Here is a 26,745-nt window from a genome sequence, read left to right as displayed (position 1 = left end):
TCTACAGGCTGGTTCAAAGTAACCTAGACCAAATACCTGTCCCCACTACTGTATTACTGCCACACCAAATGCTCCCACTCACAGCTGTCTGTGCAGATCTTGTGTTGGGGAAGAACATTGGGGATGGGAGGCCTTTCTTTTTCATAGCTCCATGGCACCATAAACTGAGCTTCGGTAAGCTACACAGGCCAGCGTGTTCACTTAAACTCCCTGTGCATATAAGACTGCTCTTACATCAAACTTAATTAACAACCGACCCAGAGCCATGGACAACTATAATAAGAAACGGGATTTTAATGCAAAGCAAACAGTATAGAAGAATTAAGATCCTGGAATTAATTTTCCCAGAAGCCATCGCTGCATCTCCTGCATGTTTTGAGTTATTCCAGCTCAGTACGTCCACCATATGGTGTTTATTTGCCAATAGGATGACAGAAACAGATTTGTTCAATATTTTGCAAAGACAAATGTGGGGTTATCAAAGTATTTATTTTGTCCCAAAAGGAATGCACATGTATAAAGAAACCACCTAAACCAGTTGTTGTTTAGTCAAGGATTACACATGCTAGTCAATGTGCTCTAGGTTCACATCTCTCTTAAAAGTCAAAGATCTTCATATTGAGAGTCTTAACCTCTATGTGTCCAATTAGCCATTCATTAATTACAAGGAATCTGCTGTAGTGATCTGAAACAATTATCTATCCCGTGGCATTCAATGGAAAGTGGTGCCTCACCGACAGCTCAATGTAAAATGACCTGTTAAAATTGGTATCTAAAGAGTCAAAAGAAGCAGCTCAAAGTGAAATCCGATCATAAAAACTAACCACTGCACAGAAGCATTCAAAGTCCCCTATCAATCAGGCACATAAGCAAGGAAACTAAGAGAATACTGAGCATCACCAGCCCCTATGCACACTCATCCCTGCCCACCTTGACTATTGCACACAGTTTCTAGCTTGTGCTTGAGTTGACCTCTTAACCCAGATTTTACGAGGAAATAATAAAACTATATAATGCACAAACTTGTTTTACTCTGTCCTGTGCACCTCAGTACTGATCTGCCGGTGCACCTAGGAGCTTCGTCCTTGCACAATCAATACTCCCAGTAGCGTTGGAATTAAAATAGAATTCAAAGAAGAAAGTGCCATCAGGCGGAATCAAGAAACCAAGGTAAGCCCCTGGCTTTGATTGGGATCTTCATTAACACATTGCACAATGAAGAGACACAAGGGTAAAAGGAGACACGCAACTTCAGAAAGCCTTGGCACAGGCAGGAAGAGTTAACAGAAGAAAGTTCACAGGACCCCGTTCACAGAACAACAGGGTAATGTTCACAGTGCGGACAGAGTGAACACGGGAAGATGGCAGAGAAGAGAGGCGAGAGAAGCAGAAAGATACACGGATATAAATGCAGGACTTGCGACAGATTCTCAGTAACGCCTCCACGTCAGACCCCTCTTAACCCAACCCCAAAAAGGTTAGTATCTCAGGTGCTGAAAATGGCCCAAGTTCATATGCGCAGAAGAAAGGCAAGGCAACCATTCGCTCTCTACACTAAAGGATGTCACATCCACTGCCGGAGGAACGCCCTGACAGGTACTAATGATAAACTGGGGCTCAAAGACAAGCATATTTCAAATTAAAGCTTTTTTACTCAGAAAAGGAGTTGAGGACCAAAACGTTAAGAACCAAGAATAACTAGAGAACTGGACTAAGAAAAAGATAAAGTCCACAGAATTTTCAGTAACGTTACTCACTTGAGAGAAAAGCAACAACACATCCTTCCAGAGCACACGGATGAAGCACTTAAATACACTTCTAAAACGCTTTCAGAGCACACGGACAGGCCGGCTATATACCTTCCTGTCTAAATGAAGACCAGCGACCCGGAGTAAGAACAAAGACCGTCCAGCAGCACACCTGTTCACTAGTCTTCAAGGCTGTGAGCATATCACTCCTCTTGAGGCACGTAACACCCATCTATTCAATGAACCATGAAAGGCACAAAGATGCTGGTGTGCACATACCAACTGACAGATACGTAAATGAAGGAACACCGTAACCTGCCATTTTATGTATCACTTCATGCCCCAGACCATATTCTTCATATTTCCCAGTTCCTCCATACAGGAGAGATAGCACAATTGAGATATTACACCCTTTTCCTTGCTCTAGGTATAAGAACAACAAAAGATCACGTGACCAAGAGATTGTGTATTCAAGAAGTGCTCAGGGTGTACTCATATGCATCTACTTTCAAAGCCTGTGCTCTTCATCGATCAACCTGACTCTACTACTCTCAGTTCTAAACCCTAGCAAAGCATAACCATCAAGAAAAAATCCCATTACTTTGTAATTAAGGTTGAGTCTTAGGGATTTGCTTAATCAACCATCCTAGACGCCCCCCCCCCCCCCCCACCTTTGCTGCTCAGAACTCAGGGCAGCTGCTTTGTCCTGAAGGACTCCCTAAATACAAGGATTCATGACTTACTTTAATATCACCCAGGGAGTCCCTTTATCCCACATCTTCTTTAACATACACATGCTTTGAGCATTCTTTCACCCAACTCTAAATCATTTTCCTAGCTTGCACTGTTGCCTCCAGATATGTGCACAGTGTTCAAGGTGGGGGTTCGCACCGGTGATGTACTACCTGCCAGCTCCAGAAAAACCAATCCACAGTCCAAAGTTTGCATATTCCTCATTCTAACCAACTCCAAAAAACTGTAATATGTAGTTTCATGTACAATAGTTCCAACGGAATTCCCTTCTTTAGTCAAGCTCGGTTCTTCCAGTGGGTGCCTTGCCTTTGCCAAGGTGCACCACCACCTTTCCAGTCTTTTCACCTTCAGGCTCCTGTCGTGGCTTTCCTTACATTTACATAATTGATGACCAGCTAAGAGCAGGAGTGTGCGTATTGTGCACTAAAGCCACTCCAGTAAATGAAGTCCGATCGATGCGTGGAATTTATCTGTTCAGTCGAGCAGACTGCAGTGGTGATGTAGAGGCTTTTCCACCACTGCTACAGAGCATCATTGCTACCCCTGAGTAATGACGACCATTTCAGAAAATACAAGTTCCTCTTATTGACTTATTTATTTGAGAATTGTAAATTTGGGGCTAAATCGTTTGTTAATTGTAAATTTGGGGCTGAGTATCCTAACTTCATAACACTTAATAGTTTAATTATTTCTTTAATTCAAGTTTGTGATGTGGTGATGATCAGGCATAAGGGCTAACTTAAAAAATGTCAATAGATTTATTTAATGGTTCGTACAAGGAGAGGTTAGTGGCTTAATTTTGGGAATTGTAAGGGATCTCTTAAAAGGCTGACCTGGAAGCAGTTTGACTGCTCTCTGAATCAATGGACAACTCAAAGAAGGAGCAATTAACAAACCACATGGTGGGAAAATTAGTCCTACCCTTTAGTATCTAGTGTGTCTGTGACACCATCACTAAGGAGGTAAGTTCATGACTACATAGAAGAATTCAACACAGTTGGAAAAGTTCTGTGGCTCACGTAGGCGACTTGATATCGATTTCATGGTGCATTGGGAGACAACTTTTGTTTGTAAGACGTTAACCTTGAAACACACTTGGGGTTACATTTGCATGTGACTACAGCTATGTCATGATGCAAGCAGGGGTAATTTCATAATTTATGTGGCTGAGTTCATAACCCGTGACAATTAGTAGTTTGCCAAAAAAATGCATTTTCACAAATCAAACCTGCCAGGTTTTTATTTTCTTCTGCCTTCCAAAGCTCTTAGAAATATTTGATGGTGCTAGCACCTCAAGGGTATTGAGGAAATCCACATGTATCCTATGTGTAATTAATACTTCTCAATACCTACTCCATGTGGCCTTTTAGTACATTAAATCAAATGCAATACCTTTGTTTACCCAATTACATTGACTGTTTAAATGTAGGATAGTTCCAATATAGACCAACTCCCAGTGTTTCCTGAAAGATATTACAATACGAAATATGTCAGCCTCCACGCTGAATTAAAACATGATATTCCTCTCCAGAATAAGAGTTTAGGACATGAGGGATAAGCCCATATTTATGCCCATTCACATCATGGCCTCTCTGGGTAGGAAACCACTCTAGTTGCCAGAGTGCATTTTAGGTGCTTCAGTCCTTGTCCTCTCTCTTATAGGGTAATTCGGGTGTTAGGGCTATTACATATCGGGAATTTTACATCTGGAATTACACCTACCATGTGGATTGGCAATTCATAAGTAACACTACCACTTGCTATTTTCCCCTACTATGGAATGGGAAATTACTATGGAAATCTGTGTTACTGCTATTTACATAGGTAATTCCAATTCCAGTGACAAACTTCGGCAGGCTTCTTCTGGTGAAACTTGTCCCTGGAAAATTTGATGCGAAAATACTGCATGCAGTATTATTGCACTGACTGTATAATTGATTCAGGCGGGCACTCCTCTTCAGATTGAGATCATTATCAGGGATCCACTTAGAATGAGGGCCATGGTGGGATCACCCTTAAGGAAAATTCAATCTCCATGCCTCTTTAATTCTTGGCTTCTCTTTGGCGGAACTTCCTTAAAAATTCAAAAGAAAGTAGAGATGCTATGGCCCTTCAATCCTTGGCATCGTTTTGTAGAGCCATCTCGTGGTCAGGGGTTCGGGCTCTGTGCCCTTACACCCCTGGTTTCTCCTTAAAGAAGAAGCGTGTAAGGTTTAGCGGTGACTTCAGGCTACATTTCCATCCAGTTCTTGAACGCTGTCTTAATCATTACCTCCCGTCCCTCCCTCGCCTTCCTTTTAACCAATGAGGCCTCCCGCCTCCCCCTAGACCCTCCCTTCCCCTTTCAAAACCCCCCCCCCACCCTTATCCCCTCCTGTTCTTTTGTCTAGCCCACGCTAGACGTATTTCTTTTCCCTTTCTCACCTGCAGGGCGGGGCCTGGAGGTCATCGAAGGAGGCACTCCTCGGGACGCGGAGCTCCGCGAGGAGTGCTACGGCTGGGGCGCGGCTTGTACGAGCAGCATGGCTGCTCGAGAGGCGTGTTCTGGGGGCCGGCTGACGGGGTCAGCCGGCCCTCTGTGGCTGGGGCGTTGGTTTCCGGTTTTCCGCGCCGCGGAGCCGCGAGGAACCGAGGACCTTCATGTTTGTGATGCAGGTAGGACGGGCGTTCGGCCCGTGGTTTTTTATGGATTTTAGAAGGATGTTGCCTTTTTAGGGATTGGTGGAGCCCTGTTGGGGGGAGGACCATGGTCCCATATATAGGCAGTTTTTTGGGAATGAAGTCAGTGTGATTTTGTGGTTTACCATGCCGAAAGCTGCAGCAAAGAGACGTAGGATTGTCTCTTCTTCCTCCTCGGAGGAGGGAGGTGAGGATAGCATGGCTCTTCCTGAGAACCCTCAGGTTCCTGACAGAGGTACTCCCCTCATGTCTAGAGAGGAAGTGCAGGATATGATTGAGGTAGCTGTTACCAGGGCACTGCAAACAGGCGTGGCCAGGTCGGGTCAGGCTAAGCGTGCGCTCTCATCGGTAGCGGCAAGGAAATCCTCATCAGAGAGTGAGGATGAGGCCCCATCGACGTCATCTGGGGGAAAATATGTTTCCAGAGAAGAAATGTGGGATGTGATGGCACATGTTCGGGACAATTTGGGTTTCCCAGTGTTTCAACCTACAAACTCGGATTCTCATTTATTTCCTCAATATCAGACACCTTCGAAGTTTGCCATGCCTTTCCAGGGACCTGTGAAGGATATGGTGTTTCGTGAGTGGAAGGATGTGGAGAAGGCTCAGGTTCCTCGATTCCTTCAGAAACTTTACTTACTTGAGGGTGAGGAGGTTTTGCCTCCTTCTATTCGCCTGGACTCTATTTTGGCTACTCTGATTGGCAAGACGGCAGTCAATCCGGAGGATTGTGTGCCTACGGATGCCACAGACCGTAAAGTGGATTCGGGTCTTAAGAGGGCTTTTGCTGCGGAGAATCTAGCGCTGAAGGCAGGGATTTATTCTGCTTATGCGTCACAGTCATTGGTTCAAGACTTTGATAAACTGGCGGTAGCTGTACAGGAAGGGGCGGAGTGTTCAGAGCTCCTGGCTGGCATGGAGCAGCAGGCCAGATTGTTGGCTGATGTGTCTTCAGATGTGGTCCGTACTTCGGCTCTGGCATCCGGGTCTTTGATTGGGGCTCGTAGATCCCTCTGGTTGCGTTCCTGGAAGGCTGATCCAGGGGAAAAGGCGGCCTTGTTGAGACTGCCGTTTGAGGGCCGTAACCTGTTTGGAGATCAATTACCATCCATGCTTTCCAAGGCATTTAAGGAGAGGAAGCATGCCTTACCTTATAAAGGGGGCTCTTCTTCGAGTAAAGGGTGGAAGAAGCGTTCCAGATCTTCTCCTTCTAGGGATGCTAAATCCTTTTCATTTAGGAAACAGCGTTTTCAGCCGTGTTTTTCGCCTAAGAAGTCTGCTCCTGCGACCCGGGGTGGTTTCAAGAAGGGGTCCTGACAATCACTGTGGGCCTGGCAGAGGGCCGGTTGGGGGAAGATTGAGTCACTTTCTTTCAGCTTGGGAGGACAGTGTAACCGATCATTGGGTACTAGACATTGTGTCCAATGGTTATGTCATAGATTTTGTTGTGGTTCCTCCAGATTCAGGGGTTCGTCCCACTCCTCTGCCTTCAGAGGGGTCACGGAGAAGGGCTTTATTGGACGGAGTGCGAGACTTACTGGTCAAGGGGGCCATTTCCCACGTTCCGCTAGACGAACGGGGTCAGGGCACTTATTCGGTCTTGTTTCTTGTGCAGAAGGTTTCAGGGGGATTTCGACCAGTGCTCAATCTAAAGGAGGTGAATACCTGGATCAGGACAGTGCATTTCCGCATGCTGTCCATTCAGACTATTTTTCCATTGGTCAGGCAAGGGGACTTTCTGGTGTCAATGGATCTGCAGGATGCTTACCTACACGTGCCTGTGGCAAGATCCTCTCAAAAGTTCCTGAGGTTTGATGTGGGTCGGGACCATTATCAGTTTTGCGTTCTGCCTTTCGGTCTAAAATCTTCTCCTCGAATTTTCACAAAGGTGCTGGCTCCTCTAGTGGCTTTGCTTCATTCAGAAGGGGTGTTTCTGCATCCTTATCTAGACGACATTTTGATTCATGCCCCATCACGAGACCTTTTGCAGAGGCAGATGGTCCAAGTTCTGGGGGTCCTGCAAAACCACGGGTTTTTAATCAATTGGGAGAAGTCAAACTTAGTGCCGTCCCAGGATCTGGTTTTTCTGGGGGCTCGGTTTCAGACTCTTCTAGGGTTGGTGACTGTGTCAGAAAAAAGGTTGGGTGTACTCCAGGCTTTGGTAAAGAAGGTATTGTTACTGTCTGCTCCCCGAGCTCTTCTATGGTTGCGTCTGCAGGGTCATTTGGCGTCGGTGATCTTTCTGGTGCCTTGGGAACGTTTCCATCTCCTGTGCTTGATGACTTGGTTCTTGAGAAGGTGGGCACCAGGGTCCAGTTCTCTGAAGGACAGGGTTCCAGGGTCCGGATTGATTTGCAGGGAGTTGCAATGGGGGTTGGAGGCAGCCCACCTGAGGGTAGGGGTTTCTTGATCACCTCTGAGACCCGTGGTGGTAATGACGGATGCCAGCCTCTCAGGATGGGGGGCATGGATGGAGTCGGCTCAGATTCAGGGGTTTTGGTCCCCTCGGGAGGCGAGTCGGTCTTCGAATTGGCGCGAATTGCGGGCAGTATTCCTGGTTCTGGTCCATTTCCAGGATTCCCTGAGGGGGTCGGCGGTTCTGGTTCGCACGGACAACTTAGTGGCCAAGGCTTATGTCAATCGGCAAGGGGGGACCAGGTCGAGGGCTCTGTTCAATCTAGTCAGGGAGATTTTTGTGTGGGCTCAGGAGTGGGTTCCTTCTCTCAGGGCTACGTACATTCGGGGGGTGGAAAATGTTCGAGCGGATCTGCTGAGCAGAGTGATTCCTTCCTCCCAACTTTTCTCTCTCCGGAAGTCTCTATTTCAGCATCTGGTTCAGCTTTGGGGTCTTCCAGTGCTGGATGTGTTTGCGTCAGTAGGGAATGCGAAAGTGGAGCGCTTCTGCTCCCGGTTTCGGTGTCCCCAAGCATGGGAGGTGGACGGGATGTCATGTCCTTGGCCGCAGGGCCTTTTGTATGCATTCCCTCCTTTTCAACTACTCAGGGCATTTCTGTTACGAGTAAGGGATCTGGGGTCCAGGGTTATCCTAATTGCGCCTCTTTGGCCGAGAGCGAATTGGTTCCCATTGTTGATGCTGATGGCAGAGGGGAGGATGTGGCCTCTGCCTCTTTGTCCGTCTCCCCTGGAGTTTCCCTGCCTCCCAGTGGGGTCATTGAGGAGGTTACACTTGACGGCCTGGAAGTTGAACGGAGGGGGTTGACAGGTCTAGGGGTGCCGGTGGCTTTGAGTTCTACCTTGCTGGCGTCAAGGAGACGTTCCACTTTGCTTTCTTATGGTAGGCAGTGGAAGGTGTTTTCGTCTTGGTGCTTGAGTCGTAAGTTGGATCCTACCTGCGCTTTTATCTTTGAGGTGATGCAGTTCCTGCAGGATGGTGCTCATTTAGGGTTGTCAGTGGCATCTCTTCGGGTACAGTGGGCGGCTATTCAGGCATTCAGAGGACCATGGCGTAATCTTCAGGATGAAGGGCGATTGATGCCTAGATTTTTTCAAGGGCTTGTTAATTTATTTCCTCGCCCGGTACGTTCTTTTCCTTCATGGGATCTGTCCTTGGTTTTGGATGTGTTGACGGAGGCCCCTTTTGAACCATTGGGGGACTGTGATTTGCGACATCTATCTTTGAAGGCGTTCTTTTTGGTAGCCATTACTTCGGCTCGTCGGTTGGGGGAATTGGGGGCATTGGCGTGTTCCTTTCCTTTTTGTAAGATTTTTCCCGATAGGGTGGTTCTGGTTCCGGTTCCGTCTTTTATTCCTAAAGTCAATTCTTCGTTCCATTCCCGGCAGGAGGTCATTCTTCCTTCATTTTGTCCAAATCCCTCATCAAGGGAGGAGGGTCGTTTGCATTCGTTGGATGTACGTAGAGTTTTGTTGGAGTATCTGCGGGTGGTGGCTCCTTTTCGTAAAGGGGATTCACTGTTTGTTAATTTTGGTCCGGCTCGCAAAGGTGAGAAGCCTTCCACGGCTTCCTTGAGTCGGTGGGTTCGATCTTTAATTCTGTTGGCCTATTCCTTGAGAGAGGTGGTTCCTCCTCTAGGGATTCAGGGGAGATCTACCAGAGGCATGGCGGCTACGGTGGCAGAGCTTCAGGGGACTTCGGTGGTGGAAATTTGCAGGGCCGCCACTTGGGCTTCTCCTTCGACGTTTGTGCGTCATTATAGGCTGTCTGACTTGGGTAGTTTGGAGTCGGTGCTAGGTCACCGGGTCTTATCCTCTATGAGATAATGTTGGGGGATGTTCTTGGTGCAGGATATTAAATAAAGGTCTTGCAACTCGGTGTCCGTCTCCTGTGTGTTTTCTTGCTATGTCTCATTGGTTAAAAGGAAGGCGAGGGAGGGACAGGAGGTAATGCTTCCATTTTCTTACGATAATGGCATTACTCCTAGTCCTACTCCCTCGCCTTCCTTTTCCGTTCCCTCCCACCCTCCCAGTACGGACTGTCCGAGTTGCGGCTTGGGCTTGGTTTTTGTACAGGAGGGGATAAGGGTGGGGGGGGGTTTTGAAAGGGGAAGGGAGGGTCTAGGGGGAGGCGGGAGGCCTCATTGGTTAAAAGGAAGGCGAGGGAGTAGGACTAGGAGTAATGCCATTATCGTAAGAAAATGGAAGCAATGCCTTGTGAGTGCCTCAGTTTACAAACCTTTCAGACTGTTGTATTTTTTTTTCCTCTATGATTTTGGTGCTGCCTAATTTCGCCAAGTTAATTTAATGCACCTAAAGACTAATGTCTTAAACAGTGACATCAGCAGAGTGATAATCCACTTGGAAATGCTATCCAAGAAGACAACTGACTACTGGGACACTTTCACAGAGGACACCAACCAGATGACAACACATTTAAATTGCTTCAAGTCTGCAACCCATCTAAAAACTGACCTAGAATGGAAAGTAAAAAAGGCCAAATTGTGCCAGTCACCTTGGCTCTTTCCATCTCACCTGGAACACTAGATGGACGAAGTACTGAAGACACTTAAACACTAACAAGTATGTGTAAATGAACACAATTGCCAACTCAAGAAGAGAAATTGAGAGAATATTACCAAGGTCCATCTTTTCCCATACAACAATAGATCGAGGAGGCTGTTCCTCCCGCAAACCCCCCACCAGATCCCATGAGCAGCAATATAACAGGTTCTGTCTTTATGCAATAGAAAAAGCACCCACACCTGTCCAGCATCCAGGTGAGTGGCAGCGAACGAGGGGAGGGGCCGAGCACCAACATGGTCCCTGAAGAAAAGGCTCAAACTAAAAGTTGCCTCACAGCATACATTGGTTACCTGCATAATACGTGCAGCCATGTTTGAGAACCACCAAAAATGTATTTAATAGACTATCAACTCTTTAAGAAGCACTGGTGAAAGACTTACTGTAGGCACGAATGAGAGTGCACCTGGGTGAAGGGCAGATGTATTTGCATGTGGTATAGCAGATTATTAGTAAACACGCCAATGCAATATGGGTACCTGGGTGGAGATGAAATAGCTAATGGAATTCAAAGATCAAGCAAAAGAAGGTCAATGTCAAAACAGAAATAACGGCAATAACACTGCATTTAAATAGATGTCCTTCAGCATCACTGCAAGTCATCATATGGGCGTGTTTAGTACTTGAGTCCACACCTGGAGTCGCCTGTGAATTTGCTGTAAATCACAGTAACCAGAAGAAAAAAATCTGACAACCACGTCTACCTGTCCCTTTACGTCCATGTAGTAGCTGCCCTCGCATCTCCACGATTCTTGCAGAAAGGGGTTCTGTGTGCCCTACCCTCAGTCATGGGCAGGAGATAGGGCATTGGAAGATGCTCTCCAAAGTATTCTCCAGACAATTAATTCAAATGTGAATGGGGTACACGAGACGGGCCCTCAGACCCCTTTAGCGTTCTCAAGCTTTGAAAACAAGTGCGCATCTGTTCTGCGTAGATCCAGCCATGTTTGACACGGTATAGAAAGCTGGACTGTGAATGCATCATGAGATTCACAGTCACCTTGTTCTCCAAGAGTTCTATGATATCTTCAGTATCAAAAAGGCTTCTAAAAATATTCATAATTCACACACCCAATATTGCACCTCTAATCAGGAGTACTACTGAATGTGGATTATAAGCAATGTGACTACAGCACGACTGCTACGCCTTGTATAATTTTTTGCAGTTTGTTATGGTCCTTGTTTCTGTATTGAAAACCTACTAAAAACAGCTAAATATATATATATATATATATATTGCACCTCTACACACAACTCTGCGTTGCTGTATCACCTATTTTATAAAACTACCTTCGCAACCCCAGAAAAAAACACAATAAAAATAATCACTTGAGGGGTGGGGAAGGGATAACATTTACCCCTGCTAATGTTGAAGACGTGCATATTCTTAGAGTCCGATCTGTAGAACAGCCAGTGACGTGATGGCCCTACTTGGAGTGCAGAACTCTAACTCCGAGGTAAACAAGCATTGTAATAACAGGTTTTACAACTGACGAACTGATAAGCACACTTTTCTTGACTATAGGGGGGGGTGAAAGGCCATTCGAGCTCCACTGGTATTCCTAGGAGCAATTAAAGTACATTTGGGGAAAGTCAGTGCACCCCTTTCATGCCTACATAAAAGAATTCTCTGAGTCTGCGCATTTACCATCTCAACTATTCTACCCACTGGAGGCAGGAGTTTTTCTACACTTACACATGTAACGTTTGGTTAAATGAAAATTTGTGCGCATGTTACCACGTGGTTTGTGTCTCCCAGTAGACTTCTACAGTTGCCACGTGGAGCTGATGTGTGATTGTTCTGTTCTCAGAAATCGTTGCACGCAAGCACACCTGGGAGTTGGCTTCACTGTTTATTCCTGCCATGTGTTTGTTTCCATTTCTATCAATAGCTGCACTGGAGTTTGAGTACTTAGAGCAAACTGCTGGGGCATGCACAACAGGTTCTGCTACACTCAAGGTATTCAACTTGTTAACAGTGGCAACTGATATCACTCCTCACAATCTGACCAATAAGCATCTTTCATTAAATGTAGAAACAGTCCAAAAACTATTTTGACCCTACAGTGTGCAATATACCAAGTCATGAGGAAAGCTACACAGCATTTTGGCATTTTTTGTTCAAAACCCATGTGTAAGTGGCTTTATGAATTTTTGGCAACAATGAACCAATCCTCAGCATTCTTTACCACACATTACTTCACCCAAAACACGTTTCAGTCTTTTCATCACAATGTTTTAGGGTACCTAGTACTACAAGGCATGCCAGGCTTACGGTTATCGAAAAACTTGGAAATTGGCAAAGGTTAGATGCATTAGGGATTAGCCCAACCCCCTGGTTCTTAGTTCAAAACAGTGTGAGTTCTGCTTCCAGTAGGACAGAATTCAGAATGTGAGACAAAAATAGTTTAAAACACCTCTTTTATGAGAGTTTGGTATTGAAGCAATCTGGGTGCATCGGGATCTCAGCATTAATTTACAACATGTAGCCTTAAGGGACACTTAAACTTAGCTAAGAGCTGGTGAACAGTATCAAGTTTAGAGATTTTTGGTTTAACATCACTCCTCAAATTCCCACACCACTTGGCTAATAAGGTTTAATGACAGTTTTAAAGAATGGCCGTGAATTGATGAAAGGATTCCCTTGCTACCCCAAACCCAAAGCAGCCCATGTGTACAGAAGCAAACGAGTCCTGCACTGCAGTGAGCAGGCTGCCCCGTCATTAGAGGAAATGGAAAATCCAGGATGCAATCTCATCTATCAGCGCTCAAAAGTCAAGGTGAAGAGATGTCCCTACACGACATTAAATGGATCCTGATAGGCAGTACCAGGCTTGTCAATCAGTGACCCCTGCACGAAGGGATGACTGAAAACCTCCCCGTGTTATTAGCGACAGCAGAGACTCACCGTGGTTCTGCAGTAGCTCCATCGATCACGTCGGCACTAAAGTCCCAACAGCATGGTCCCCACGTAGGCCCAACGGCTTCCACAATTATTAATTGGGACTTCCGGGTCCCTCGCGTGAACCCAAGTCATATGAAGTACTGGTGTGTAGGAATGTTCTCCAGGGGTGCTCCAGGACCGCACTGAACTGAAGAATCCAGGGAGCTGATGCAGCATCAATGGCCACCAATGGGCACGCGGTGCCACGCGGGGATACGACCAGGTGCTGCCCCGTCTGTTTACTCGCTGCGATCCACAGTAGTGTGTGAGAGACAGTGGCACGCGCAGAGCTGGGGAGGGGGCTGGCCTCGCGCAGCTCGGTCAATTACCGGCATGGAGTCATCTCAGGGGAAAAATTCCAACTCCTGCGGAGCAGGCAGAGTGTGTGTGAGTGGGGGGGAGGGGCGCTCGCTTATGAAATAATGCCGCGGCTTTGGCAGCCGCGGTGGCTTGGTGCATTACTGCTCCTGCTGTGCGTCATGTGCAGGGCTGGGACAGGGAGATGCTGCTGCTCGCACCTCTAGTCCGGTTCTGCTCGGGAGCACGATGGGGCAATGGGAGAGACAGCGCTGCCCCACTCGTAGAAGGACACCAATTCAATTAGAAGAAAATCCACCTGTTCCACCATCCCGGGCGCGCGACAACGACCAATAAAAAAACCTGCAGTCCGGTGCTCGACAGTCTCTGACGGGATTATTGGGCAGTGCCTGCCTTCGGACCACAATAATATGCGGGGAAGGCGTTATATAGCTGGGGGACCCCAGTACAAAGAAACAAAGTAAAAATAAATCACGAAGGAGGACAAAATAATATAAATATAAAAAAGGGCTCTTTACTGAGTAGAAGTATTTACGGGCAAACGTTTAAATAAAAAAGCTACACGTAAGGTTTAGTAGAAACATGGTAGTACAAATACTCGAAACATGCATTCGTATATTAAGTAATAAAGGGTTATTGTTCCACACAACCTCAATGACTGACATTCACAGTAAAGTGCAGGAGAAACCAACCCAGCCTCGCTTGATACCCTTTTATGCATTTCGCTCAGAATCGGGGCGCATTCAGGAGATGGCTGGGTTCGGCAGAATCTCAAGGGGTGTCAAACATTATGTCAGGCCCAGATGACTGAACATGTGGAACACTTTGATGCGCTCTCTCAGACATTCTTCAGAATTTAGCTCAACCTGCCCGGCTCACCCCAAGAGTGTTTGATAATCTTTCCTCTGCATTCAACACAGATCTGGGTAATATTTAACAAACACATCAATCGAGATTTCTTCTGTGCTTAATGATTAGACGCTCATTACTGCCAGTCTGGTGCACCCAAATGTCAAAGAACGCTTGACGAAGCGAATTCAGCAACTGTGTGTTTTTTTCTGGGTTAGCCAGACAGTAACTCGGTGGGCAAAACAGAGGCAGATTTTGCAATAAGTGCCAGAGTTGTGTTGGGAAAAATAGAGCACTGGACCCTGAGGCAGGGGCCCAGAGGATCATGGTTTCTATATTTAGGAAGAGAGTTAACGGCCTGGTTGAAGCTCTTGCTAATAATACGACAGAACTCACACCTTCTTATCAGCCACAGCTCACGCAAGAGGAATCTCCATTCAAACCAAGCGCGGGCGGGCTGAGAGCGCGTCCCTAATGACAGGGTCTGTTTTTATATCCACAGACCCTGTTGCACCATTCTGTAGCGCTTTGCTTCTACCTACAAAGAAACTCCGTGCCATAAATGTGCCTGCTCTAAGGTGCTGTTAGGACAAGTTACACTTCTGCCTTGTCCAGGTTCACTCTTTTATCCACTAGGAAGCACCCTCCCTGGCAAGATACGTGGGTCTGGCTAGGTGGTGCAGCTAAATTTGGAATAACTTTTCAATGTACTCCTGTGGTCTCCTGACCGCTTCCCATAGAAATCCAATGTATTCATTCCTATTTAAAACTTCCTTTCTTGCATACTTGTGGGTGTGGTTTTTGCACTACAAAGGAGTCTCTTCATGCCGGATGCATTTGTTGGAAGTGATGGTTAGACAGGGTCTTGTTTTTCCAATTGCCAGCCCCTCTTAGTTGTCTCAGAGTTATGGCTCAGTTGCGATGGCTTCTCCTGGTATTGGCGTGGTCCTCACCACCTCCCAAGAAGTCTCTGTACCTGTAGCCTTCCCCAACATCTTGCTTCTTGACAGAGTGTTGGCCCGTGTCTGGAGCTTAACTCAGTATCTAACTCTGGCTAAAACTGGTTCTGGTGTACAGGGAACCCTGCTTTACCTCTGGTAGGCTACCACCACCATCTTAGAATGGAGCACAACCAATGTTTTGAATTGGACTCCAGTCCAGTTCCCCTTCAGGACCTGGAACTCTGTGTGACCCATCTTCTTACACTTGGGTCGAAGATTAAACCAAGTTTCCTGGTGAAGAACTGAGTGGATTCATAGAAGCCCGAATATAAGGAGCCCCAGATGAGTCAAGAACTATTCACGATGCACTCTTTAAGTTGATTTTAAACATGGTAGACTGTGCTGTGTGGGAATACTGCCCACGTACATAGGAATTATTTTAAGAGTCCGCTTTGTTAATGTATACCGGTGTCACTAGTGCGGGACACCACTTTTGTCACTTACTAGAACATTTGTACTGTTGGTGCTCACTGAAGGCCAAAACAAAGCGCACAACATGTTTGGGAGGTCATGCAGGTGCAGAAGGAATGCTTAGAGATGCAAAATGTCCTTAAACCATGGAGTACAGCATCTTGAAAATATTGCACAAAATTACTCACAACATTGTACATGACAAACTGACCACCAGTCTGGGTAGGTGCATTTGAAACAGACATTTACGAAACACTTCAGAGGTCTTCAAAATACTGTACACGTGTATCATAGGAGAAAAGGCATCAAGGTGCTAAGAGCTGGTTCTCCCAAATGTTCATGGATAGAACACCTAGTGAGATATACTTGTAGCTTCTTGCCCTGCACATCAGTCACCAATGTTTGAGAGAAAATTCGCCTACGCTGAATGCTGTGGCAGAGTCCTAGAACTGCCTCCTACCATCAGCATCACAAATGTGTCGGGTCAGAGGGAGGGGGGTTCAGGACGGAGCTAACAGGAACAAAAGCAAAAGTGGCACCGAGGCGCTGTGCTGTGTTTACTTAACAGTGAAGGGGACAGCATCGTGTAAATAGGATGTGATTGGTTTATCCCATTTGGAAGAACCCCAAAAAGGCTAGATGCTGCACAGAAGTTTTCGGGAACCAGAAATACTAAACCCTTTCTTCTTTTTCACAAGACAGTTCAGGAAAACTGCCAAATGACAGTGGCTAAAGGAAAACGGAATCCATATAATTTGGGGCAGTTTTCAGCAAGAATGGGTGAATTTGTTCGGGAGGGACTGCAAGTCTCAGGCAGTGGGTAGACTGCCATGGGAACAGACTGACAAGTTTGAGTGGTTCAGGCGGGCCTTCAACATAAGTCGAAGAGGGCTACCCAGGTGAAACAGACAATATATGTGGGGCCTCCTACTCGTTCCTTTTACAGATCTGCCAACATTCCCTATTGTCTGTAGTCTGAGAAGCAGCTGATGGAAAATGGATACTTCTTTTATAAACATTTCACTCTCTCTTCATCTCAAATTAAAGTGTACTCCTAACAGTGTGAAGGAAGGGGGCAGAGTTATCACTCGCCGAATAAGGCAAGTGACTAAGGATTGACTGTATGTTAGTACATGAACAGCAGGTGCAATGAGATATCACCACAGCTGCATGCTGCATCTGCCTTACAGGCATGAAATGTAATTAGCCACTGCATCAACACCAATACATTCTCTATACATCAACCTCGACCCAAAGCCTAACCCGTAACTCTGCTCCTTAAACTAAGCCTAAATATACCCCTAGCTCTTTGCCCCATCCTACTGAAACCCAACCATGGATCATACATTTTACCTTTATCCTACACACACGTGTTGCCCTAACCTTAAGCCTAAATCTTATCATACTAGTCCCAGGCCTAATTCTAAGCCTTACTATAACATATGTTGTAACCCAAAGCCTAATGCTAGGTCTACTCCTTATCCTAGTACCACTAAACCAGTATTCCTAAATCCTAGGTATATTTGTACTAGCCTTATTATTAAATGCAGTCCCATTCCATCAGTTGTAAGCATCAACGTAGTGCCATCTATGTTACTGTATTCTGATGTGCAAAACCTGAAGTACTGAGACAGCTTCAACCAGTGACGCCACAGGATGTCTGTGCTGACCAGTTGGGATAAGCAGAAGAACATAATTCTTCACTGCATTGTACACTTTATAGGAAAGGGTCTTTGAAGCTGGAGTAGGATCTTTCTTCTCTTTTTACTTGCATTTCATAAATCATAAATAGGAAATTGTACACATAATTTAGCTTAAGAAATCTGAATTGCAATTTCAAATTGTGAGCACTGACTAGTGAGGAGTCACCTATAAATAGCTTTAATATAGCGCTAACACTTGACTTTACCAATGCTTATTTTACTGGAACAACTTCTGCTATGACCACCAGAAGTAGCAGAAGAATATATATTTCTTTTATTTCTTTTGTAATATGAAACAGGCCTTTATATGACTTTTGATCACAGGCTGGGAAGATGTGGGAGGAATGCAGAACCTAACCTAATCAGTGTTTATCTCTGAAACCAAGTCTGTTCATTATCGTTCTGACACCCGAACTTAGGCTCGGTAAAAGTTTAGCTTTCCTCTATTTTTTTTTGCTAAGCAAACACTCTTCTAATATTTGGGCAAGGGGCAGTCGCATGGGCTTCTGGTATAAGAAAGCAGAGCATTAAAAAACAGGGTCTGCGTGAAATAGCAACGTGGTGAGTGAAGCAATTGTGAATACAAATGGCTGGGTATCACGTGCTGCATGGCACAGTAGGGAGACCTCGAAGTACCCTGTATTTATGGCATATGCTGTATGATGTTTGGCATTTTATATGGTGCCCCCTGTCACTAAAGTGCTTTCAGGGTACCGGTTCAGCCACATGACATGAGTAAGAGGAGTTCAGTGATCATAGACAGCCTCCCAGGCTTGAGCCTTTGTTAACTGAAGGAAGTTTACTTAAAACACAAATATCGTGCACTCTGAATACCTTATGGGCATTCAACGCATTACAGAATATACACAGCATAAAACTGCATGGTTAACACCACTGAAATAAGGGCATACTATGAAAATGTGGACCCTAAAAAGTACTCTCAAATACCTCAGGCATACTTGAAGCCGGGCAATTTACATTCCAGTCATCCCACATACCCTAGTTAGTAAATACCTTCAGTTACACATACCAAACAACACTTTAGTGCACTATTATAGCAATCATACAATCAAATATATACATGTAAGCAGCATTCTACTCTCTGCAAAGTTCTTCAATGCCTTGTCAGGAGTGGTAAATGCCTTTTTAAATATAATTTACAGTTACAAATTTAAAAACACCCACAGTACTGGTGATTCAACTCCATCAGAAAACAGACTCCTGTCTGTGACCTCCAGACAAAGGTGTGAAAACATTTGAAACCTTACAGCGCTGCAAGGCCATACTAACTGCAATAGGACACTATACAAATCTCTGTAACACAGCATAGCATGTCATGCCATGCAATAACGAGAGGAACTACACACAAACACCAAAGTAAAACAAATGGGCCCTTATGCATCAATGCATTGCTCAATAGATACAGAACAGGAAAAACCTGTTTATGTATCAAAGGGCTGGGTGCTCCAGTGAGACTCTAACATAAGGTTTAGTTAGTAGCTACCCAACACAAATATCATTTAACAACTGAACAAACTGTAAGATAATATAAATCTGTTATATGGTCCACTGCTGAGCCCGTCCTTTAAAGCCTGAGCATGTGACAGGCAGAGCAATCTCTGTACTAGATTTTCAGACATCACTGCACAATGATATAGACACCAGAAGTAAGTGCCATGCAAATGAAAAAGGTGAGAGAAACATTATTAGTCTCTCTCTCTCTCTCTCTCTCCTCCAAATCTGCTTGTACAAACTATCGAGAAATAATTTTGTGTGGACAAATAATTGTGTCAAGAATATCAAGTACAAAGATATTGTGATGGTAAGATTTTATGGGTAAACAAAATTTAACTACACTTAACTCCACATATATGTCCCTTGACGATATATGTTTCTTAAAGGCATGTAGATGTGGTGTTAATAGTAAATCTATACTTACCTCATTGCACGTATCTTCTCGATATTTTGGTCTTTGATATTTTAGACACAATATTCTGTCCACATATTTGTTTCCTCAATATTTTTTCAGACAGTCCCTCCAAAACCACCTCGTCACACCCCACACACAATTCACCATGGTTTACATTGACAAAAATCGTTTACATTCATGTTGGCTCAAGGTTCCCGTTTGGCTTCTTACCTGTTGAATCTGAGGCCTGCTGTTGACATCCTTCCAAGGCCGCCTCAGAGGAGCCTGGGGATATGTGCGACACAGGGGGGTCAATCCGCGAGTGTCTTAGGGCTTTCTGCTTGTCCTTCTTCTTTTCCATACCGCCACCCCTTCAGGGTTCAGGTCCGTCCTCGCTCTCGCCGTCGGATGCACCGGGCGGCTGATGCAGCAGGCCCCGGGCTCAAGGGCGGTGGCAACAGAGTGGAGGCTGATAAGGTATAAAGGACGAGGTTCGTGTGCGCTTCTGGCTTGTTTATCGGGCCACAAGCCTAGGCAGGAGCCAGTGCCTCCTGCCATCACCACGGAGATCTCTGCCGGTCCCAGGAGCGGCACCCGAAGGAGAGGGCATGGATACAGTGACGCCATCCTAGGTGCTATGCCACCCTGGCAGACTTTGCGGGAGGAAAGGCAACTGCGTGAAAAAGAGGAATGCCGGGCCTCCAAAGTTCATGATGATCTCTCTGGGCCTGGCTTCCAGGGCCTCGATAAGTCGTATTGGTGGCAGCAGTAGGAGTAGCTGTGTCACCGGTCACCGACTACCTAGGAGGGGATGCAGACAGCGCACAGAGCACTCACTGCCAATAAATGTCCTTCAAAAATAGGGAAACAAGAAAATAGCACCGGGACCGAGTGTGAGGCAGCCTGGTTTGGCACAGGTGTCCCGGTGCGGAGTACCAAAACCGAGACACATCTGCGACACAAAAATTCGCCGTCTGCGTCGCCCCATGGATGATGCAAATGGCTCTCCTACTACCCTTCTGCCATGTTACTGCTTAGGAGCAGCTAGAGCTCATACTGAGCTCTGTTCTGCTGAAGCCGCCCCCCGCCCATCGAGGGAAATTAGATGACACTCTGTGTTCTGATAAACTGGCATCAGATAAAATGAGATCTGAAAGTTTTTCTAGATACATTGTCAAGCAACTTGCTCTGTGAGAATGTCTGATACATGTTCAATACAATGACAGTGACAATACAGAGAATCTATTTTGACACATACACATCAGTGTTTAGTAATACCAAATGGAACCTGTACATCGACCTTATATTTCACTAAGGAAGGGTTTAGTTAAATGCTGCAAGGTTTGAAATGTACACCTTGGGAGTTAGTGGAGCTGGTTGAGGCTGCCGCCTTACTCATTCAGCTAGGTTACCAGGACTGTAACTAGAGAGCTTACAAGTAACACCAGGATCTCTTCAACAAGATAATAAACCCACTGAACTATCCTAATTAAAACATAAATCTGTAACCTACGTTTTACCCCCTTATAGCCTGAAGAGGGCCCCATAACGTTCTGTGCTATTTTACCATGCTTCAAACTTGTGATCAGTGAAAACACACTCATCTTTTCAAAAAGGGTATCAACTGCACCATTTAACTTACAACTATTAAGGCCTAAGACTTACTGGATACACATGGAGTCCAGCTGCAGGTGCCATAACCCCAGAGTTTACATTGGGATAGATCGTTTCTATACCTCGTGTCAACAAACCAAACAGGCATTAGCAAAGCCAATAGGTATAGTTTTGGAAAGATAGTTTGATAATTAGTTTTTTAAAACACATTTTTATTGTACGTCTATACCACCCAGCTAGCTACCTAAACGTGGCAAACATATGCTTGAAAAGTAAAAAAAAAAACCTTTCTATAAAAAAAAGATAAAAGTTGTATGTAATATTAATAGAACAGTATGAGTGCCTTATAGTAGGGAGGAGAGATGTTGGACTTTACCATGCATGCCTTTACAACACAACCTTTAACACACATGCTTTTAATATGCAGATGCCTTTTTTGGTGGGGGGGGGGACCCCTCTTTTTTTTATTAAATTACCCTTACTACCATTTACCATCACCCATCCCTAAAACCTAAAATTACCCGTACCACATTTTACCACTACCCACCCCTAAAATTACTGTTCTGTTACCACCCTTAGCAACTACACACCCTAAACCCTAAAATTACCCTTAATGCCCTATACCACTATTCAGCCATAAACTATTAAAATACCACCACCCACCCCCTAACACTAACAATGCCATTACCACCCTCTAACACTACCCACCCCAATCCCTAAAATTACTCTTACCATCCTTAAGCACTACCCAACTCTAAACCCTAAAATTACCCTTACCTCCTTATACCACTACCCAACCTTAAATCTTAAAATTACCCTTACCACCTTATAGCTCTACCCAACCATAAACCCTTAAAATGACCCCTCTTTACCATTACCCAACCTTTATCTTTAAGGGATTGTCTGGTCAAGGCAGTTTACCGTAAGGCGTGCTTAGAACAGATAAATACATCCTTTTTATTTCAATGCATATTACAGTTTCCTTACAGGCACATATGAAGTGCACTATTAGCTTTTAATTGAAGTAACCTGTAAACACAGCTTAAAGCAAGGAGGACAACAAAACTGAAAAACAGGATAATGAATTGAAAGAAAAAAAAGCATTAGCAAAGTAAAGAATTGGCCAACCAGCTGTGGCACCGAAACACACTTCTTTTTATTCAGATGTGAATGTGTCATCAGGGAAATTGCAAGAGTGGCTGGAGTTGGCAGACCCATGCTTCCTGCTGTGCTGGGTGGAAGCAAAATGTGAATGATTCCTTAACCCAAAGCCAGAATTACCAGCGAGAACTATAGCTGGTGAAATAAAGTGGATTTTTGAGTTTAAAACGTTACATTGTCACTGAAATTTGTACCTAACTATAATGTCACTCTTGATGTGTATGTGGGGGTAAGGGGTGTGGGTTTGGGGGAGGACACTTGCATAGCCAACCACGAGGAGGCTCTGGACTACAGATGACGAGCATAGAGGGCCCCAGCCAGCAATGTATTAAAAAAAAAGGTAAGCCCTACTGGTGTCATCTGTTTGATGACCCTTGGGACTTATTGTTCGTTTATTTATTGTTGCTGGGGGGCTTTGGCATTTCCTGCAGCCCCAACAACATTAAAAAATGTTTGGGGGTGCCTTTATCTCTTTTAGGGGCACCACCAGCTGTAAAATATATATTGAAAAAAATGACCTAGGGCATTATGGGAGGCTCCTTGACTGTGCATCAAATAATAAATGAGTGGCTCAGCTGTTCATTTACCATTCACTTAAAAAAAAAAAAAATCTTCTTACTGGGTGTCCCAGGGCCCACCTGTGACACCCACATGCTTTATTTTTGTTTGGGTGCCATGGCAGCATCCGTAGGGCCCATCCTGCCGCAGCCCGTTACCCTGGTGGGAGCTGTCATTTTATTTGGCTGGTGGGTGCCCCTGTGCCCACCTGGGGAACCCATATTAATGAGGTCAATGGGGGCCACTGAGGAGGTGGACCCAGGGCTCCCATAGCCAACGCCGACTCCCCAGCCACCACTGTGATGGGAGCCAGCCAATTTCTAAAATTTGCAGTGGGTGCCCGGTGCCCACTCGGAGCACCTAGACTACTGCCTTTCATAGAGGCAGTGGGGAAAGCACCAGGGCCCCCACGGCCCCAACCAACTCCCCAGCCAGCCACCATATTGGGTGCTGTCGGAAGCCAGCACCTTTTCTTTTCTCCTGCAAGTGGAAGCAGCTGGTTGGACCTGGACTCCCCGGGACACTGTGAAATACCACACCCAGGGGATAGGGTCCTCGGGGTGATATCAGCAAGGGGACAGGGGCATACGGCTCCCCTCCCTTTCAAAAGGAAATGCAACCCAGCATAATGTCATCCCCAGGGCCTAAGAATGCCATGCACCTCCCTCCCATTCACTGAATCTTCTGCCCCAGGGATGGGGTCCCCAAGGCCTCTTTGAGGCACGAGGAGGGATGCTGCAGGCCCCGTCTTCTTATTATGAACTCAGCCCTGAGAGGTGGGGTCCCTGGGGCCTCGTAGAAGCTTAGTAAGGAGGGCGGTGAGCCCTCCCTACCTCAAAGTTTACCCACCATTCTGCCCACGGATACAGCCCATCCCCAGGGTGTTTTAACATTAATAATGTATGAGCCAGCTCTTTTTCATGATTTTGTTGTTGATTCGCAGATCCTCTGCAAATTTGTGTCAAAATGCTTTAAAAAATGTGTTTGGCCCCAGGCAGGTCCCTCTGGTGTACCTCCCCTGGCCCTTTATGTCTTTTTTTTCATTTTTTGTTTTAGACTTGGGATTTGGGCCTGGGTCCTGAGATGGCTGCCACCACTTTGTTGCTTGGGTGGTGGCAGCCAATCAGGTCTCAGCATGCAATCTGTCCGATCCAATGAGCCTCTGTGACATCAAATATATATATTCTTTTATCATCAATTGCTCAAAAACTACTGAACGGATTTACACCAAATCACAAAAAGTAGTCTTTCTTGATCTAGACTTAGCTTTCTGCCAAATTTGATGTAAATCCGTTCAGCATTTTTGGTAGTAACCTTGTAAAAAGTTCCAATGGAAAATGAATGAGGAAAACATGTTTTGGGACCCCCCCTTTTTGTTGGTCCCTGATTGAGGGATCACCCTGAAACTTTCCAGGAAGGAACTGAGGTAAAAAGGAAAACAAATGGAAAGTTTCATGAAGATTCATCTAACAGTGCCAAACATATAAGCAGACCAAAAATGCATTTCCTATGGAAACAGAGTCCTAACTAGAGCTACCCAGTGGCAACTGCCCGGGGGGGGGGGAGGAATAAATATATATATATATCAGTTTTATATAGTGGGAACACTGCCCAGGTCCACTCGAGTGCTTTACACGAGCACCAGATTACATTACATAAGGTCAGATTCATTTTATTTTAAGCATAGAAGATTTAGTGATTTGCCCAGAGCCAATGCTGAGACTCAAACCCGACTACCCAAACTTAGCAGTGCTGGCCATAAGGCCACATCCATATCTCAAATTAAGTGTGAAAGTCATACACAAGTGAGGTGACTGTGTATGATTGTGTATAGTACGCACATTCTCTGTTGAAATGGCTTTGTGAAGTAAAAAAAAATAAACATCAGCAAAAAATAGTGGAAGGTTTACCTAGAGTCCTGCTTGGGAATACCAGCAAGTGTTTGTTTCAAAACTGGAATTAGCAAAATAGTTCAGCACCACTGCACCAGCGGTGCTGGAGCAATCTTCAAAGTGGGTGTGCTAACATCAATGTTACATCACTGAAGTTACACGGATTGTGACAAATCATAGTTTCACACAAAGTGCAGCAAATGTGTTCAGCAGGACACCGTCACAAAAAATATTACTAAATCATTGTGCAGTAGTGCACTGTCATTTAGAGACAGCACATTTTCCATTGCAATTCCCACTAAATTTGCACAGACCTACAGTTTTACTGATAAAATCAAATGATGAGTCATAATCAGGTTTTAGTGCGTATTTATCATTCACACGTCTCCAAGTAAAAGTGTCTTGATTTGTTTTGATCCTATGAAAATCTTTGTTTCTATCACACTTCAGAATTACTAACAAAAAATGAAGTGCTTTGTTTTTTCTTTCCCAACTGCTGATATTTTCTGAAATATGCCTACAGTTCATATACAGGTGTTTACATTGTTTTGTGTTTTACACAAAATGACATCCTACAGCCTTTTATTTCACACTCTATGTAGTCCAGCAAGATTGTCACATTGATGACTTTAAAAACTCCTCTCACTTTGCGGTCAGAGAAAGAAAAGTAAACAACAATCCCCCTGTTAAATGATCAAGCAGCTATTTGTGAAAAGACATAGCCTGACATTTGACCCCTGTCTTTGAAGCACAGTAAGTGTGACAAGATAAATAGAAAATGAATGCAAAGGCATCTTTACTTATTGATCTTTTGCCTCCCATCTGAAATCATATGGTGACCCACAGTTTGGAAAATTCTGGTCGAGACAATAGCTCTACTCAGTGGTCATACCATAAGCATAATTATTGTTAGACTGCAGAGACCATTTCTTTTGCCATAACTGTTCCTTGATGTACAGGTTTTACTATTGGGAGCAACAGTGCTTGAAAACATTGTCCCTAACCTCACAGTGTTTCATTAGTTCCTTAGAACTATGCCTTCTTCCTGGGGAGGCATGCAATTATGAGGTAAGAACATGAGCCCAATGAAACATGTTGACACGCATGTTGTCTGGTTCCTCGGGCTGTCAGTGGTTACTGGGCAGTATCTGTGGTAGTTACTCTCATTTACCACTGATCTTCCTAGGCCTCAGGTACTAAAAGCCCAATAGGATAACCAAGTTAATCCCTTTGTACACTTGACTCTAAAACAGTAATATGCAGACAATTAAGCTTTAATCCAAGATGTGGTAGAGGATTTGGAACTCAGTTACTGTTTGACACAATTAATTATACTTGAATTGTCAATGTGACAGCTGCATCTCTGAAAATGAATAGGTCAATTATTTAGAGGTTGGAATGCAAGGCAGCCCAGATAAAGATCCACAGAATAAAGTACATCTGTAACAGAGATGTAATGCCTAACATAATTACTGAACTTTGAATAGGAAGGTGCTTGACTACAAATAAAATGAGGGTATATGGCCATTATTTTCCTAAAGACAATGATTTTGGTGTCCTCAACAGACATTGTAAGCTCACTACACTGTCAGTTATTGAAGTGCTTCCCTGCAGGTTTATAGGACACACAGATGCTCTTAGTTGGTTCTGGCCAGCTGTGCCACAAGGTCCTTGTTGCAAATCCTGCTAGGCAAAGCCCAAACAGACATCAACCAGCTGGGACTTAAGTCTTTGTCTCCCTGATCATGGCTCTGCTCTTTTCCTATTAATTGAAACACAGCCTTTCCAGTTTCTTTAATTCAAAGACATATTGTAGCCAGTGGGGATTTACAGGTTACTTAAGCCTGGTTCTGGCCTTGCATGGGTAAAGCAAAAATATGAATTCTGACCCTGATAAACATCACCTTGGCAGAAGGAAATAGTCTCCTTCCAAATTTCATTGAACATGCTAAAAGGTGTTACTATCTATCCTGGTTTTGTGTGAGTAGTTAGAGTTGGGTTGTTTTGAGAAGCCAGATCCGGTGTGAGCCAAGTGTCCTAAAAATGTGTACTCTCTTCCTGTCAGGACAGAGGAAAACTTTTGGAGCTTCCTGTTGTCTTCTCAGGCTTTTGGAAAAAAGAAGTGGCTGGTACCAAATAGTCGGTGGAATGCGGACTTCCCCAGGACTCACTCAACCAAGGCTTTGTTGTTGGTTGACAACACTGAGCTC

General features: G+C 44.9%; 1 protein-coding gene across 3 annotated transcripts in view; it reads right to left on the bottom strand.

Moving 5' to 3' along the window:
- The window catches only part of ABR (ABR activator of RhoGEF and GTPase), an 826,710-nt gene that overhangs the window by 517,691 nt on the left and 282,274 nt on the right, over positions 1-26,745 (bottom strand). The window contains exon 1 of one of the 3 annotated variants that reach the window (XM_069226277.1): positions 13,084-13,228. The exons of the other annotated variants lie outside the window; for them this stretch is intronic. Coding sequence (XP_069082378.1) covers positions 13,084-13,105 — 22 coding nt within the window. The 5' untranslated portion in view covers positions 13,106-13,228. Of the gene's footprint in view, positions 1-13,083; positions 13,229-26,745 lie in introns of those variants that run through there. 3 annotated transcript variants of the gene reach the window in all.

The sequence above is a fragment of the Pleurodeles waltl genome, chromosome 3_1 (assembly GCF_031143425.1).
Source record: "Pleurodeles waltl isolate 20211129_DDA chromosome 3_1, aPleWal1.hap1.20221129, whole genome shotgun sequence".
In the NCBI taxonomy this organism is placed as follows: Eukaryota; Metazoa; Chordata; class Amphibia; order Caudata; family Salamandridae; genus Pleurodeles; species Pleurodeles waltl.
Note: the sequence above shows the minus strand (reverse complement) of the source record. Positions and strands in the feature narration are given on the sequence as shown.